General features: G+C 39.2%; 1 protein-coding gene across 7 annotated transcripts in view; it reads right to left on the bottom strand.

Annotated features, from left to right (window-relative positions):
* Positions 1–2961: 2961 nt before the first annotated feature.
* FGD4 (FYVE, RhoGEF and PH domain containing 4) overlaps positions 2962–15842 on the bottom strand; it is a 259423-nt gene continuing 246542 nt past the window's right edge. For all 7 annotated transcript variants that reach the window (XM_009180494.4, XM_009180497.4, XM_021922173.2 and 4 more), the window contains 3 exons: positions 14652–14792; positions 10216–10356; positions 2962–8729 (listed from right to left, as the gene is read on the bottom strand). In XM_009180494.4, the coding sequence (XP_009178758.3) occupies positions 8472–8729; positions 10216–10356; positions 14652–14792 (540 nt within the window). In that variant the 3' untranslated portion in view covers positions 2962–8471. The remainder of the gene's footprint in view (positions 8730–10215; positions 10357–14651; positions 14793–15842) is intronic.

The raw sequence follows: 15842 nt of genomic DNA, 5'->3' as shown, positions 1-15842 counted from the left end.
GTTTTCGCTAATAAGATTCAAGAGGGAATCTGACATTACATGAGAAAGGGGGAATGGCAGGCGAATGGGGAATTGTATACTGTGCACAGGTGAGGGACCGATTAGGAGAGGAACGTGGATAGGCAGGGAGAGAGAGAGTATATGGTCTCAAGTGGTAATAGGTGGCTTAGATATGGTTGTGTTGGCCGGGCGCGGTGGCTCACGCCTGTAATCCCAGCACTTTGGGAGGCTGAGGCGGGTGGATCATGAGGTCATGAGATGGAGACCATCCTGGCTAACACGGTGAAACCCCGTCTCTACTAAACATACAAAAAATTAGCCAGGTGTGGTGGCGAGCGCCTGTGGTCCCAGCTACTCAGAAGGCTGAGGCAGGAGAGAATGGCGAACCCCGAAGGAGGAGCTTGCAGTGAGCTGAGATCGCGCCACTGCACCCCAGCCTGGGCGACAGAGTGAGACTCCTTCTCGGGGGGAAAAAAAAAAAAAGGTATGGTTGTGGGAGGCTGTGCCCTGCCAATTGCTTATATTTTATTAAAGTGGGAAGGAAGGTCATCTATTGGGATGGATTGGGGATACAGTGGAGGTCTCAGGAGGAAGTAGTGATGACCTAGTAATGAATTTTAGGTGAAACCAATCTGCTCTGTTCAGCCACATGGGTACAAGTATGAAAACAGAACTCAGTAAACTGGGGATTTGGTTTTGCCAAGCAAGACAAAGCTAGACGTGGCGAAGGAAGTGAGTGAATGAGAGGGAGCGATCAGTGACTGAACATTGGATTTAAAATGGGTAAGGGTAGAAGAGAGGACATCAACAGCTGAGTGACAAATTATTAGCTTCTTTAAATCTGTTTTCTTTCTTTTTTGGAGGGGAGGGGTGGGGATAGAGTTTCACTCTTGTTGCCCAGGCTGGAGTGCAATAGTGCTATCTCAGCTCACTGCAACCTCCACCTCCCGGGTTCAAAAAATTCTCCTGCCTCAGCCTCCCAAATAGTTGGGATTACAGGTGCGCACCACCATGCCTGGCTAATTTTGTATTTTTGGTAGAGACGGGGTTTCACCATGTTGGTCAGGCTGTTTTTGAACTCCTGACCTCAAGTGATCCACCTGCCTCTGCCTCCCAAAGTGCTGGGATTACAGGCATGAGCCACTGTGCCCGGCCAAATCTGTTTTCTTATCTGAATCTTAGAATGTTATTGTGAGGCTTTTATGTGATAATGTAAATATAGTACTTAGCACAGAACTAAGTACCGAATAAACATTCATTCAGTGCTTTCCATCAGAATCACCTGGGGAATTTTTGAACCGACTATTACTCAGAGGCCAATCCAGACAAATAAATAAAATTTTTTGAGGGGGACAGGGACGGGGACCAGGGAATGGCTCTAACTACTTTGCAGGTGATTCAAATGTGCAGTCAGGGCTGCACATTTTTGAATTAACAAAAATTATCTCTATTAACAATTATGAACTGAATACCTCATATGGGCCAGACAATGTATGATTGTCTCATTTAAGTCTCACAAGTCTTCAAGGTCCAAACATAGGTGGTAGAGCCAGGGATTTCTAGTCAATGGTCTCGGACACTAAGTCCTTCCAACTCTAAGCTTGGTACTCCAGTGATGGTTTGAGGAGCAGCAGCACCACTCAGGAGCTTGTTAGAACTGCATCGCAGGCCACTATGTCAGTCTGCAGTTTTAACAAGATCCCCAGGTGATTCATATGTACATTAGTTTGAGAAGCCTTGAATTATGCCACTCTGATGTAATGTGGACCCAAACCACATTTGGGTCCCTTGGTGAGCCAAGGGCAGTTTAGTTTACAGAATCCTTCAGCTGATGCCAATTGCTTTAAAGCATCAATTTAAAAATTGTTGATTAGTTCTTTGTGTCCTAAAAAAGCTAATAGGCTTCTATGAAGGGTTATCCTTGGAAATGTTTTAGTTATGAAATCACAGTGAAAGTAATTAGGATTCCTCTTCAGGGCTTAAAAAGGCTGAAGTCAATTGAGTAGCTGTATGAAACTCGGAAGTGTTCCATGACATACTATTTGCATGGTGTTTCATAGTCACCAAGTGCGTTGGTTCTTGTAATGACCACAAGAATTTATAGTTGGGATTTAGGTAAATTGTCTAAGTCATATGACCAGTAAGAGCAGGACTAAGACTTTTTTTTTTGTGACAGAGTCTTGCTCTGTCACCCAGGCTGGGGTGCAGTGGCGCCATCTCAGCTCCTGACCTCGTGATCCGCCTACCTCAGCCTCCCAAAGTGCTGGGATTACAGGTATGAGCCACTGCACCCGGCCTGAACAGTTCGAGTTCTTTTCGTGCTTGTTTCACTATACAGTTGACCCTTGAACAACAAAGGATTGAAGCACAGGTCCTTATATGTGGGCTTTTTTCAATAAATAGCCCTCTGCATTGATGGGTTCCACATTTACAACCAAATGTGGATGAAACATGGTATTCCATCAGGATGCAAAACCTACCAATACAGAGGTTTGACTCAGGGACTTGAGTATGAGCAGGGACTTGAGCAGGGACTCAGGGACTTGAGAGAGCTCAGGGACTTGAGTATGAGATTTGGGTACCTGTGGGTGGTCCTGGAACCAGTCTCCCACGGACACTGTGGGCCAACTGGGTAAGCCTTTAGAATGCAGGCAAATACCACAAACTATGGAGCAAAGCAATCGCTTCCTCGGGTATGGAGCAGCACTGTTTTGTCGGTTGTTGGAGATCCAGACTTGGAGCTATAACAAACAGAAGCCACTGTTTCTACACTTGGAGAACTTTGAGTCTGTCCTAAGCTTTATTCTTGAAAGACTTACACAGGTTTTTTTTTTTTTTTTTTTGGCAGAGGGTAGGTTGGAGGTAGGAGTATCAGTACCTTACTGGAGTAATTTTCCTGAGCAGACAACCAAAATCACTGCGAACTGAACATGAGTTGAAATAACATGTAAAGCTTTGGAATTAATTTAAGGATGTATTTATTTACAAGATACAAATGTTTAATATTTAATAGGAATTAAAGTGCTTAATTTTACAATGTTTCCAATTATCTGCTTTTATGACCAAATATACATATGTTACACAATATATACATTATCTGCAAGTATTTTACATTCACATAGCTAGAAAAGAAAAATTACTTGTGATACTTTCACACTTGAGTCAACTGTAGAATTCCAAAAACATACATTCTCAAACTTACAGTCAAGAATTCAAAAGAAAAATCCAGAAACGCTTATTCTACTTTTTGAGTCAAAGTCTCACTCTGTCACCCAGGCTGGACTGTAGTGGTGCAATCTCGGCTCACTGCAACCTCGGTCTCCCTGGTTAAAGCAATCTCCTGCCTCAGCCTCCCGAGTAGCTGGGATTACAGGCATGTACTACCACACCTGGCTAATTTTTGTATTTTTAGTAGAGACAGGGTTTTGCCATGTTGGCCAGGCTGGTTTCAAACTCCTCAGCCTCCCAAAGTGCTGGGATTACAGGCGTGAGCCACCGCGCCTGGCCCAGATATGCTTATTTTATTTTTTTAGCAGAGACGGGGTTTCACCATGTTGGCCAGGCTGGTCTCGAACTCCTGACCTGAAGTGATCCATCCACCTCGGCCTCCCAAGGGCTGGGATTACAGGCATGAGCCACTATGCCCGGCCTATGTTACTTTTAAATGTCAATTGTCACTCACAAAATGAAATGCTAGTTTGGTTAAAAAAAAAAAAAAAGTCTTATATACAGGTAGACATGACTGTTCTGCTAATGAAGAGAACCCCCCCAGTGATACATTCCAATATCCATATACTGTGTAATATATAATGTGATTCTCTCACAATGGTCCCCACAGACTAGTTTCTTCCCAAACCTATATTTCACTATGTATTTGGTATTCATTTATTAAAATACGATATAAGATTTCTTGATTTACGTTTTCCACTAAAACTACCACAATGAATTTTAGGAAAAGGGGTTGATCATCATATAACTCCCAGTGACCCCAACAAGTTAAAACTATCTTGTAGAAGCCATGTGCTATTTCATGTCAAAACACAAGAAAAGATACTGCATTCTGCCAAATGCTTAGTCCAGAAAGTAGAAGACCATGATTGACTTCAGATTTTTTTTTTTTTTTTTTTGCCTCAGTAAACAGTACAGAAAATGATCTGAGAATGAAATTATTTTGTAAAAGCCCAAAGGAGAAAAAGAGTAACAAGATATCATAGTCTAGCATCTACAGGCCAAGGTCAAAAACCTGGGTGCAATGGATCCCATCAGCATGTAATTACAAAGATTTATATTTTATATCCCTTCTGCAGTTAAAATATTTCCTCTTATTTTAAAATACATTTCTGTGGTCTGGAGACCAGCAGTCTCTCCCCCACATCTCTCTTCATTCTTGCTTGTTTCTTATCTTATTCCTTTCTGCCCTTTCTGTAAAGAAAGCAAGTTATCTTCTCATGACTATGTGATTAAGGGGTATATATAAGGATGAATTATACATAAAGATCCATGTAATAATTTATGTTAAAATATTTAAGTTAAACAATTTCAATAGAAAAACTTCATTTCTATGGAAAGACAGAATTGGAAATCAACAGTGTTTTTACATATATACATACATGTATAAATTCACAGAAAGGGTTAAGTTGACCTAGTGGTCTTTATGTATCATAGTCATTTTCTAAAGCTGAGAATCTATAGTAGATAATAGTATGAAAATAACAAGTAGTTTGATTCTAATAAAATTGGTAAGAATGAGGAAGCAACACGATCCACTACAGATGTCTATACAGTCCAAAGAACAGGAACTGGTTGGCCACAGTTCATATACTAATACATTCTTGGAGAATACAAAATTTAAGAATGAAAACATTAAGACATTCTTGCCTTTTAATTTTAGCTTATAAATACCATGTGCTTAATCTTAGACCCACTAACACAAATATCATATGATATAGGAAATCTTCATTAATCTACTTTGCATTATAGCAAAGATACCTGTAAAACCCAAGACACTTGTTCCCTAGAAGTTTACTTGCTCCGGTTGGTGCTTGCTACTCAGGATGTATCTAGTCCAGAAAGATCATCAGAAATATATCACAGACAATATGCTCAGATTAAGAACTTAAGGCTTTGAATAGAACCAGAAAACAAAAGCAACAATCCTGTTTCCAAAAGCAGGGACAAGGAAAAGTAAAACAGAATTGTGAACTCAAAAGAATTTTTGATAAAAGTTTTTAGAAGGCATCAAAGAATCTTTAACAACCCTGCAGTACTACAAACTTTATCATTTTCTTTATACATTTATAACTAGAACAAGTGCTCTTAAAAAAAAAATCCTAATGTGTATGTGTATATATATGGGGAAAGGGTACATTTAAAAGGTTAGTTTCTGTAAAAAGTTTAATAATTTTTTTAAAAATTGGGGTAAGTCACCTAGTGAAGATAGGTACACAAACCTGATGTCAAATTAAACTTCATGGAAAATAAAATGTGCTTTTTCTATCCGTTTACTTTGTTAAAGTAAAACTGTTCTTGATAGTTATTTAAAATCCAAGGAAAGATGCCCCTTCCCATCTCCCTTCCTTATACTCTGCAATTTGAATTACCGTATCACATCTAGAAAGTTAATATAATTCTCTATATTCTTGTGGCAAGAGGCCTTCATATTAAATTTTTGGTATAAAACCATACCCTGAAGAGTTTTATTGCTTGCATACATGATGACACTGTGATGCCATTATTACAAAAGTGGCTGGTGTTTTTTCTTATCGAGCCCCACTTAAAACCAAGATAAAAGTCTGCACTATATTTCATACTTAACATGCCAAATGGTAGGCTTTCAGCAAAAGCAAAATTTCAGCTTAAAATATTGAAATGTTTTGTAATGAACAGCAATTCTGTCAAGGAAGTACTTTGTAAAGTTTGGAGGAAGGGCACTTTAAAGAAAAGATGACTTGGAAAGCACCAAATAGGTGAAAATAAAGAATTAAGACCCACAGGGAACGTTGGTTTTAATGGGAAAGCAACCAATGATATTTTTAGGTTCAGCTTGTCATAACTGCTCAAGTATCTTGGAAAGGAAAAGGCATTGATTATTCTTATCATCAATCACACTTTGAGGTCTCTTGGTTGAATTGTTTAATAAATGGCTAACAGAATTCCTTTACCTTTCATTGAGTAAAAACATCAGTGATTCTTTAATAAGAGAGAAGCAGGTAAGGTTGTTTCACTGCTTCTCTTTGTGTTTAGCTGAAGAATGTGGGGTGGAAAGTGAATATGGTGACCAGATAACCGGAAATTCTCTTCTAGTATTACTGCTTCTCATTTAAAAAATTAAAGATAATAACTGTTAAAAGCATGATAATAAACATTATCTTTACATGAGTATTCTTTCAATGATCTAAGTTAAGTAACATTGATATTTATTGAGCCAAAACTTAAGTGTGTTCATGTTACTTCTGTTTTGGTAGGGAAAGTGTAGTCTTCTTGCTTTTGAAAATAGTTTTCAAAAATAATCTGACTCATAAATCTTCCCATTGGCCCATACATTACCACTGTTCTAGCCACACTTTAAAAAGTCCTCTTCCCCTGCTAATCATTCTATATTTCCATTGCTTCTCTTTTCTTGAGATTAAGAAAACCAAAGCATCGTCTATAGCTATAGTTTAATTTTCCAAAAAACCACTCTGAGTATATATCACACACATACCCCGTTGGCCATTAAAAAAGAGAAGCAATGTCAATTTTCTTCTAGTCTTTCCCTGATTTAATAGGGCCTAAGAAGCCACTTTTATCTCTTTCTGGCTCCGTGTATTTGGTTTAATGTTAATGATCATGGCTGATATTCCTTTTATGGAGGAAGGGAACCTAATTATGTCAGCAATAATTGGTTCACTTGCTCCTCTGGGGTGGAAAAAATAAGATATTTCATAAAGTAACAAGGCCTGAACAAATGTGTGGCAGTCTCAAGTTCTATTCTACATCTAAGGTGTAATCCTTACATACTAAAGATAGTGGGGTCATTCTTGTAGATTTCTAGCAGACTGGTACATTAAAAAGTGAGAATGCTTGGGGTATGACAGTATAAAAAAAGGTTTAATTTGAGAAAAGGATTAAGTTAAATAGTAAACAGTGTGAGATTTTAATCACGAGTACAACAGAGTGAAGAGCAGCCTTCATGACAAGGAACCATGTGACCAGCTCCTGCCCCAAACATAGGTTATCACATGTGGATTTTGTTTCATTCGGACAAAGGAAAAGCCCCACACAGTTATCTTAAGTGCTCATTATATAGAGACCTCATTTAACCATGCTCAATCATCTTATGGAAAAGAAAAACATTACAATAAATGTGGTTTCCACATATCCTAGTTCTGTAAAAGGTCAGGTGTCTCATAAAGTTTGGGTTTTGGTGAAAATTTTTGTACATGCTGATGTTAACTACTGTAACAATTATAGGATTGTAAAAGGTAAAATAACCTGTACAACTTTGACTGTCCCAGTGACCAAAATGCACTTTAATCTTAGAATAATCAAGACTGAAGCATTAACTGAACCCTCATCTTATATTAATAGCACCTTCTAAGAGAGGCACTGTTTTAAATAGGCACAGAAACAAAAAATGGTACTTTAAAAGTCTTGTTGGAATTCACAAATATATCCCATGCCACATAAATTACCGCTTATTATAAAAATATCAATACCCTCAAATGCCAATCAGCAAAACATAAATCACCAAAACATTTCTTCAGTTTAGAACATTGCTCAATTCCAAGATAAACCATGCTTTATATTTAAAAAATAAATTAGAGATGAATGTGAACCCAAAGCTAAAGAGAAAAGCATGTATAATATATATATATATTCAATACTATATATACATAATTGCTATATACTGAAGATATTCTTAGGAGTATTTCTACAAAAACAAGTTATCTCTTCTTCATAAATCCAAAATCTGAACACAACAATTTGTCCTTTTGTTTTAAAAGAACAGACATCATTTATGCAGCTAAAGATTTATAAACTAAATTCAATAAGTTAATACAATAGCCTAAACTGTCCCTGTATTTTTCACCATGGATCTATTTTGGTAACATGGAGGTATATCTTTCAAACGGTTCCAGGTCCTACATGTGAAAGAGAAGACATGAAAGGATTTCTTAAATCAAAGTGCTCATTCTAACCTGACAGTGACAGAATCAATTGATACCATTTCTTCAAGACAAAAAAGCACATATTCAAGGAATAGCTCAAAAAATGCTCCAGTTTTCACATTATTTCAAAACTTTATCGGTAGAATGACTCTGCACACTAATTTCACTAAGAGTACATAAACATAGGAAAACAGTCCTCAAAAGATGCATTTATGAGCCTATATTTTTCAACATAAAGTGCTAGCAGATGTGTAAGAAGAGCTGGGAATGTCTTGAGCTGTAAGTCTTGAGACCTCCACACCGTGGTTGGTCCTGAGGAGTTCAGCATTCTGATTTTTTCTTAGGTTCAGGATGATCATCCAAGGTAGCTGGATGCTCATTTGGACCATCTGGTGTCTCACCTGTGACAGCTAAAAGGATGACTTTCAGCCACTTCTGCTTCAGTTCCTCACTGTCTGCAGCAAAGCTGTGCACAGACTTAGACTGGGTCAGTTTGAAACTGTGTGGCAGGTCTGCACTCCTTGGCATTTCATCCACCATATAGCCCAGAAGGGGAATGGTGGCCTGGGCTCTGACGTCCTAAAACAAAAACATCAGACATTAAAAGCAGGAGATGTATTCGCTTGTTAAATGTGTCCCTTGCTCCTACTAAATCTCTCTTCCTACCACTGTTCCAAACAGACTTAAACAGTGAGTTCTCCATGGGCACAGAGGGCAATCCCACTGCGTAGTACAGAGCCTGTATGTGAGGCCACTGATAATGTTAGCTGAATGAAGGAGAGCTGACGCCCAAATCAGGTAGGACTCAGAGACACTACACCCTCCTCTCTGTGAAAGAGCCCATTCAACTCTTCATTCAGTGAAAAGGGGAAGAAAACAACCACCATCATACTGTATTAAATCAGCAAACATTAACGATAATCTCATTACTAAAGGCAGTTTTATTTGGTGATTCATTCATTCCCTCATCAACTTATTTATGGACATAGAAAGCTTATAGGAAAAGCAATAAAGGAGAGTAAGCTATATAGCCTGTCATTTTCAGTCTATTTTCAAAATAAAATAATTTTACCAGCCCTTAATTTATAGACTGAAATACAATAGGTATATTTAAAATTTTTATATTTCAGAGTAAATGCATAACTGGTTTAAGTGTTGTACATTTGATTTTTCAAGCACAACACAATCATAGGACCTGGTGCTGCTCTCATTAAAAGCTAAACCTGCATGTCATTGTTCCCATAGATTTATCTCAGATCCATATACGTGGGTTCTCAAAAAATTGTTACTGAATGATAATGCAAGATTGATTTTAAGTTCCCCTTCCTCTTAAACACCTTTTTCAGGTATCTAGCCATTGAGCAAGAAGAAAAAAATAAAATAAAAAAACAAAATTGGCTGGGCGCGGTGGCTCACGCCTTTATTCCCAGCACTTTGGGAGGCCCGGGGGGGGGGTGGATCACCTGAGGTCAGGAGTTCGAGACCAGCCTGATCAACATAGTGAAACCTCATCTCTACTAAAAATATAAAAATTAGCCAGTTGCCGTGGTGGGTACATGTAATCCCAGCTACTCGGGAGGCTGAGGCAGGAGAATCACTTGAACCCGGGAGGTGGAGGTTGCAGTGAGCCGAGATGGCGCCATTGCACTCCAGCCTGGGTGATATAAGCAAAATGCTATCACAAAGAAAACAACAACACAACAACAACAACAAAAAACAAAATTAAAGAGTCTTTTCTTAATGTTTCCTATCATTAAAAAGCCTTGTTTCTCCCATCTTACTTCCCCTCCTCCTCATGCTCATTCCTAATTCAACTCATCTTTTCTCAAACCCATTGAATGAGACAAGAAAGGGGACAGACGATCCATAGACTGAAGAAAACATAGGCTATAAAATGAATCAATCAGCTTAAACAACAAACTTGAACTTTACTCATTATTTTTCAATTTTAATGAAACAGTGAAACTGCCTGAACTCTTGTTCTACAGATTTTGAGTCCACTGTCCACTTGCTTCCCCTTGCCCCCAAGGGCATCTATCCCTTCAGACAGATGTGGTTTAGATACCTGGGGTGCACCATACATGTACAGCACAAGAGGGTCTTGCTTGGGGATCACACACCAAGCTTTCTGCCAAGGTTTTGACTTCTCCATATACTGAAGAAAGCTGCACACCACACTGTTTCCAGATACTTCTGCTGATTCAATCTAGAAAAATATAATGGAAAGAAAGAATGAATACACAACAAACCAGATAGAGAAGTCGTTCAACTAAAAGGAAATATTCACAAAGTACAATGTGCTTATATAAAATGTCTCCCTGGACTGTCCAAAAGATTCATTTGCAATTATCGTTTAAACATTTTAACATGGAAAATATTTAAGCCAATTTTAGCTCTTTATATAACTAGACCTTGTATTTAAAGAGTTAAATGTTTATTGATTGCTTACTATGTAGGCACTTTTCTTAGCTCAGTACATGTCTTATTTCATTTAATCCTCACACCAACACTGAGAAGTTAGTATTTTCATTTTTTCTGAGGCTCAGAGTTTAAACAGCTTTCCCAAGATCACACATTGGCATGCTAGGATTTGATTGATTGGCATGATTGTACGTTTTCTTATCTATTTATTTCTTATTTATTTATTGACGGAGTCTCACTCTGTTGCCCAGGGTGGAGTGTGGTGGCGTAATCTCAGCTCACCTCCCGGGTTCACGTCATTCTCCTGTCTCAGCCTCCCGAGTAGCTGGGACTACAGGCGCCCGACACCACACCTGGCTAATTTTTTGTATTTTTAATAGAGACGGGGTTTCACCGTGTTAGCCAGGATGGTCTCGATCTCCTGACCTCGTGATTTACCCGCCTTGGCCTCCCAAAGTGCTGGGATTACAGGCGTGAGCCACCGCGCCCGGCCAAGGCTCTTTTATTTATAAATTACCCAGTCTTGGGTATGTCTTTATAGCAGTGTGAGTACAGACTAATACATAGAGCCATTTAATTTTTCTGTTTTGCCTCCTAATATAAAAATTGTTGGCTAACAGGCCGGATGCGGTGGCTCACACGTGTAATCCCAGCACTTTGGGAGGCAGAGGCAGGCAGATCACTTGAGGCAGGAATTCAAGACTAGCCTGGTCAACACAGAAAAACCCTGTCTCCACTAAAAAAAAAAAAAAAAAAAAAAGGCCAGGTGTGGTGGCACATGCCTATAATCCCAGCTACTCAGGAGGCTGAGGCATAAGAATCGCTTGGACTGGGGAGGCAGAGGTTGCAGTGAGCTGAGATCGCACCACTGCACTACAGCCTGGGTGACAGAGTGAGACTGTCTAAAAAAAAAATGCTAAAAAAGGGAACAAAACCATTTAACTAAATGGTAGTTTTTATTATATGCCTTATGGAAACTGTTTGCTTCTATTTTCTATCTCTGAAACTCTTCAGGTACTCCTACTTAGTGTTATCCATACTGGTCTCCAGGTTAGCAAATGGTTTTGTTACCAGTTTCTGGTAAGCACACAAAGTAGGAGTAAGTGTTAAACTTTTATAACAATTTGAATTTGTGATGATACCCAAGTACACTATGGTGTATTTTACAAAAATATTGATCTGTGATAGTTCGGGGAAAAAAACTGATGCTTCATCATGGACTATTTATTTATTTATTTATTTATTGAGATGGAGTTTCATTCTTGTTGCCCAGGCTGGAGTGTAATGGTTCAATCTTGGCTCACTGCAACCTCCGCCTCCCAGGTTCAAGTGATTCTCCTGCCTCAGCCTCCCAAGTAGCTGGGATTACAGGCACATGCCACCACGCCCAGGTAATTTTTGATTTTTAGTAGAATGGGGTTTCACCATGTTGGTCAGGCTGATATTGAACTCCTGACCTCAGGTGATCCACCTGTCTCAGCCTTGGTGCTAGGATTACATGCATGAGCCACCACACCTGGCCACGGACAGTTTTTAAAGCAGCACTGGTTAGCAAAGGATAGCCCACAAGCCAAATCCAGCCCACTAGTTGTTTCTGTATGGCCCATGAGCCAGGGAAAGTTTTTTCACGCAACCACTTACAATGAATTTGATGATAGGGAACACTAACTTCGGATTCCAATTAAGTGAAAGGTTATCCTCCCCCAAATAATTCCATTCTTATTAGTAGATCCTTATTATTATTATTATTATTATTATTATTATTATTTGAGACAGAGTCTCGCCCTGTCACCCAGGCTAGAGTACAATGGTGCGATCTCAGCTCACTGCAACCTCCATCTCCCAGGTTCAAGCGATTCTCCTGCCTCGGCCTCCTGAGTAGCTGGGATTACAGGCATGCGCCACTGCATGGGCTAATTTTTGTATTTTCAGTAAAGACAGCGTTTCACCATGTTGACCAGGCTAGTCTCCAACTCCTGACCTCGTGATCCACCTGCCTCAGCCTCCCAAAGTGCTGGGATTACAGGCATAAGCCACCGCATCCGGCCGATCCATATTATTAAAAAACCTAAATAAATATATTCTAATTTTAATTTTGTAAAAAAAAATTGTGGAAATTTGTTTTCTCTCTTCTTACAAATATGTATGTAATATCCCTGGTTTGGCCTCTTGGTCTGCAAAGACTAAAATATTTCCTCTCTGACCCTTTAAAGAAAAGTGTGTTGATCACTGTTCTAGAGCATATAACATACTAGCTGGTACAGAATCAGTCTCAAATATGCATTTAAGTTAATGTGTGCATGTACATACTTATCTCCTATGTATGGACTTCATACTATATATTTATTTCATTATATGAGTTGACCTAATAAGTAATTGATTAATTTTTGCCCAAGTATAAGGTTCTCTAAAAAACTAGCTAGGGAGTTTTCAGAGATACAGCCTGAAGCTGACCCTAAACCAATTTCCCTGACTCATTATATTGTGCCAGTCTCATCAGTTGTTCCTATTAAATCTTGAGGCTGTGTTCCTGATGTCCAATGAAGCATGCCTTTCCATCCTTACTGCCTGAGAAAGCTCCGGTTTGGTAGGCCATACAAGTAACATCTATACCCTAGAAGAATGACTTTAGTGTGTAGGCTTACACTTAGCCTCAAATGGACCTTGAAGTTTGCCATCCTTTTTCAATTAACAGAAGTGTCCTTTGTACACTTATAAGTGTATAGGTATACTTGTACGCATGCACATTGTAAATGCTCAATAAATACTGATTCTTTAGAGATTCTTTTTTTTTTTTTTTTGAGAAGGAGTCTCACTCTGTCGCCAGGCTGGAGTGCAGTGGTGCGATCTTGGCTCACTGCAGCCTCTGCCTCCTGGGTTCAAGCGATTCTCCTGCCTCAGCTTCCCAGGTAGCTGGGACTACAGGTGTGCGCCACCACACCCAGTTAATTTTTGTATTTTTAGCAGAGACGGGTTTTCACCATTTGGCCAGGATGGTCTCGATCTCTTGACCTCGTGATCTACCCGCCTCGGCTTCCCAAAGTGCTGGGGTTACAAGCTTGAGCCACTGCGCCCAGCCTCTTTAGAAATTCTTAAATCAAGTAGGTCTATGATTTTAGATACATAGCATTTTGATCCTGAGCCTATTCTTCTATAGACTTTCCAGGCTACCTTGAACTTACTGCCACAAAGGCCTTATTATATAACCTATCCCTTATACTGTTAATATTTCTAGATGTAAAACTCATTTCAGATAAGCTGCATTATAGTTCTCAGGCATGGGGGGGTCTGAATTTTTTCTAGAACATGAGTCAAATTAACTTGGGAAACATTTCAGTAATATTTCAATGCAGTTATCAGATTACCATCACTGGCAATTAAATGACTATAATAAACTAGATTTTTTACTATAATAAGTTGCAAGAGTCTGTCAGGTAATAGCACTTTTATCTAAAGTGGTTTGTAAAGCCAATATGATGAAATTGAGAGTAAAAGCTTTCCTTTATAGAAAATATACTACAATAATTTGGGTATTAGAAGAGATGCCAATTAATACTGAAATATTTGGCTATAGCTACTGCCATGAAATCAATGTATTTCATTCTTAAATGCATGTTGATTTAAATAGCGGCTCCCCTTTTCTATGCATCCAAGCAGAATCCCAAAAGTCAGCAAAATAGAACAAAATCATAAATCTTGCTCATTACACAAACTGTTAAACACTCAAAGAAATAACAAAAAGATATTATTTGTATTCCTCATAGGTAAGAGGATTCTGTTTCTTCTATAAAAATCTAGGCTGGGTGCGTTGGTTCATGCCTGTAATCCTAGCACCTTGGGAGGCCAAGGTGGGCAGAACCCTGAGGTCAGGAGTTTGAGACTAGCTGGCCAACATAGGGAAACCCCATCTCTACTAAAAATACAAAAATTAGCCCGGCACGGTGGTGTGGGCCTGTAATCCCAGCTACTTGAGAGGCTGAGGTTGCAGTGAGCTGAGATCGCACCACTGCACTCCAGCCTGGGCGACAGAGCAAAAAAAAAAAAAAATCTAAAAGATACCCAATATTTAATATTTCTTACCTCTAAAATTCCTTTTCTTTTCTTTTCTTCACTGTCTGTGAATCCACTTATGATTTGATAGCAGTCTTTACAAACTTTGCTCAATTTACCACCATCATATTCAAGTTGAGCTTTGTAGTCGGAGCATTTCCAACAAACCACCTTAAATTTAAAAGAAAAATGAACAGTAATCATATTTAAAGGATATGATTTAAGCAGTAATCAGTTATAGGCAATAATAAATGAGAAAATGTTAAGCATAGAAGGCAGATTTTTGTTAGAAAAAGAACATCCCTCTAAAACACTAGAAGTACGTATCATGGTGTTTCAACCCTGTTTGTGACGAGCTCTGCTCACTCCTCCTTCTTTTCCTGGCCTCTAAAGGCAGAAGTCACTCAAAGGCTTAGTCTAGATCTTGACTCTTCATACTTCTGGATGTTCATCAATATCCTTTCCAAACTGCTCACGACCTTCCCTGGTCTCTCTTACCCCACCTCACACCCTCCTCCCAACCCAGTCCCCTCTCACAGTCCTCTCTATTGCAGGAAATGGGGCAGTCATACAACTGGTCCTGTGTCAGACACACAGGAGTCATCCCCAAAATCTCTTTCGATCTTACTCAAGGATTTTCCATTTTACAAAGTCCTGCTGATTTCACTTCCTAAATATTTCTTCGATCTATTTTTCCACAACTTCCTTATAAGAACCCAAGTCCATGGCTACTTTTCTACTTGTGACTGGTCCTTGTAGCATTCTTACTGGTTTACAGGCCTCCACTCTTACGCCTCCTCCAAGCTATAATATCTTCCAAACAGTGGAAAATGCTAATCTGGCTGGGTGTGGTGGCTCACACCTGTAATCTCAGCACTTTGGGAAGCTGAGAAGGGCAGATCGCCTGAGTCCAGGAGTTCCAGACCAGCCTAGGTGGAGACAGTGCTAGTGCACTCCAGCCTGGGTGACAAAGCAAGACCCTGTCTCAAGAAAAAAAAAAAAAAAAAAAAAAAAAGCTACTCTGATTTATTCCTCCTCTATTTAAAATCCTTCAGTCTTTCCTTTGCTCTTGGCTAAAGAACCAACTCTTAATCAAGGCCTACAAAGTCCTGCATAATTTGCCCTCTTTCTGGACTCTGTGTCTTCAGTGACACTGGTTTCTTACAGTTCCCAAAGGCCATGCTCACTGCCTCTCTCCTCTCTGCTTCACTAAGTTAACTT

This window comes from Papio anubis, chromosome 9 (assembly GCF_008728515.1).
Source record: "Papio anubis isolate 15944 chromosome 9, Panubis1.0, whole genome shotgun sequence".
Classification (NCBI taxonomy): Eukaryota; Metazoa; Chordata; class Mammalia; order Primates; family Cercopithecidae; genus Papio; species Papio anubis.
The sequence above is the reverse complement of the archived record's forward strand: the minus strand, read 5'-3'. Positions and strand labels throughout refer to the sequence as shown.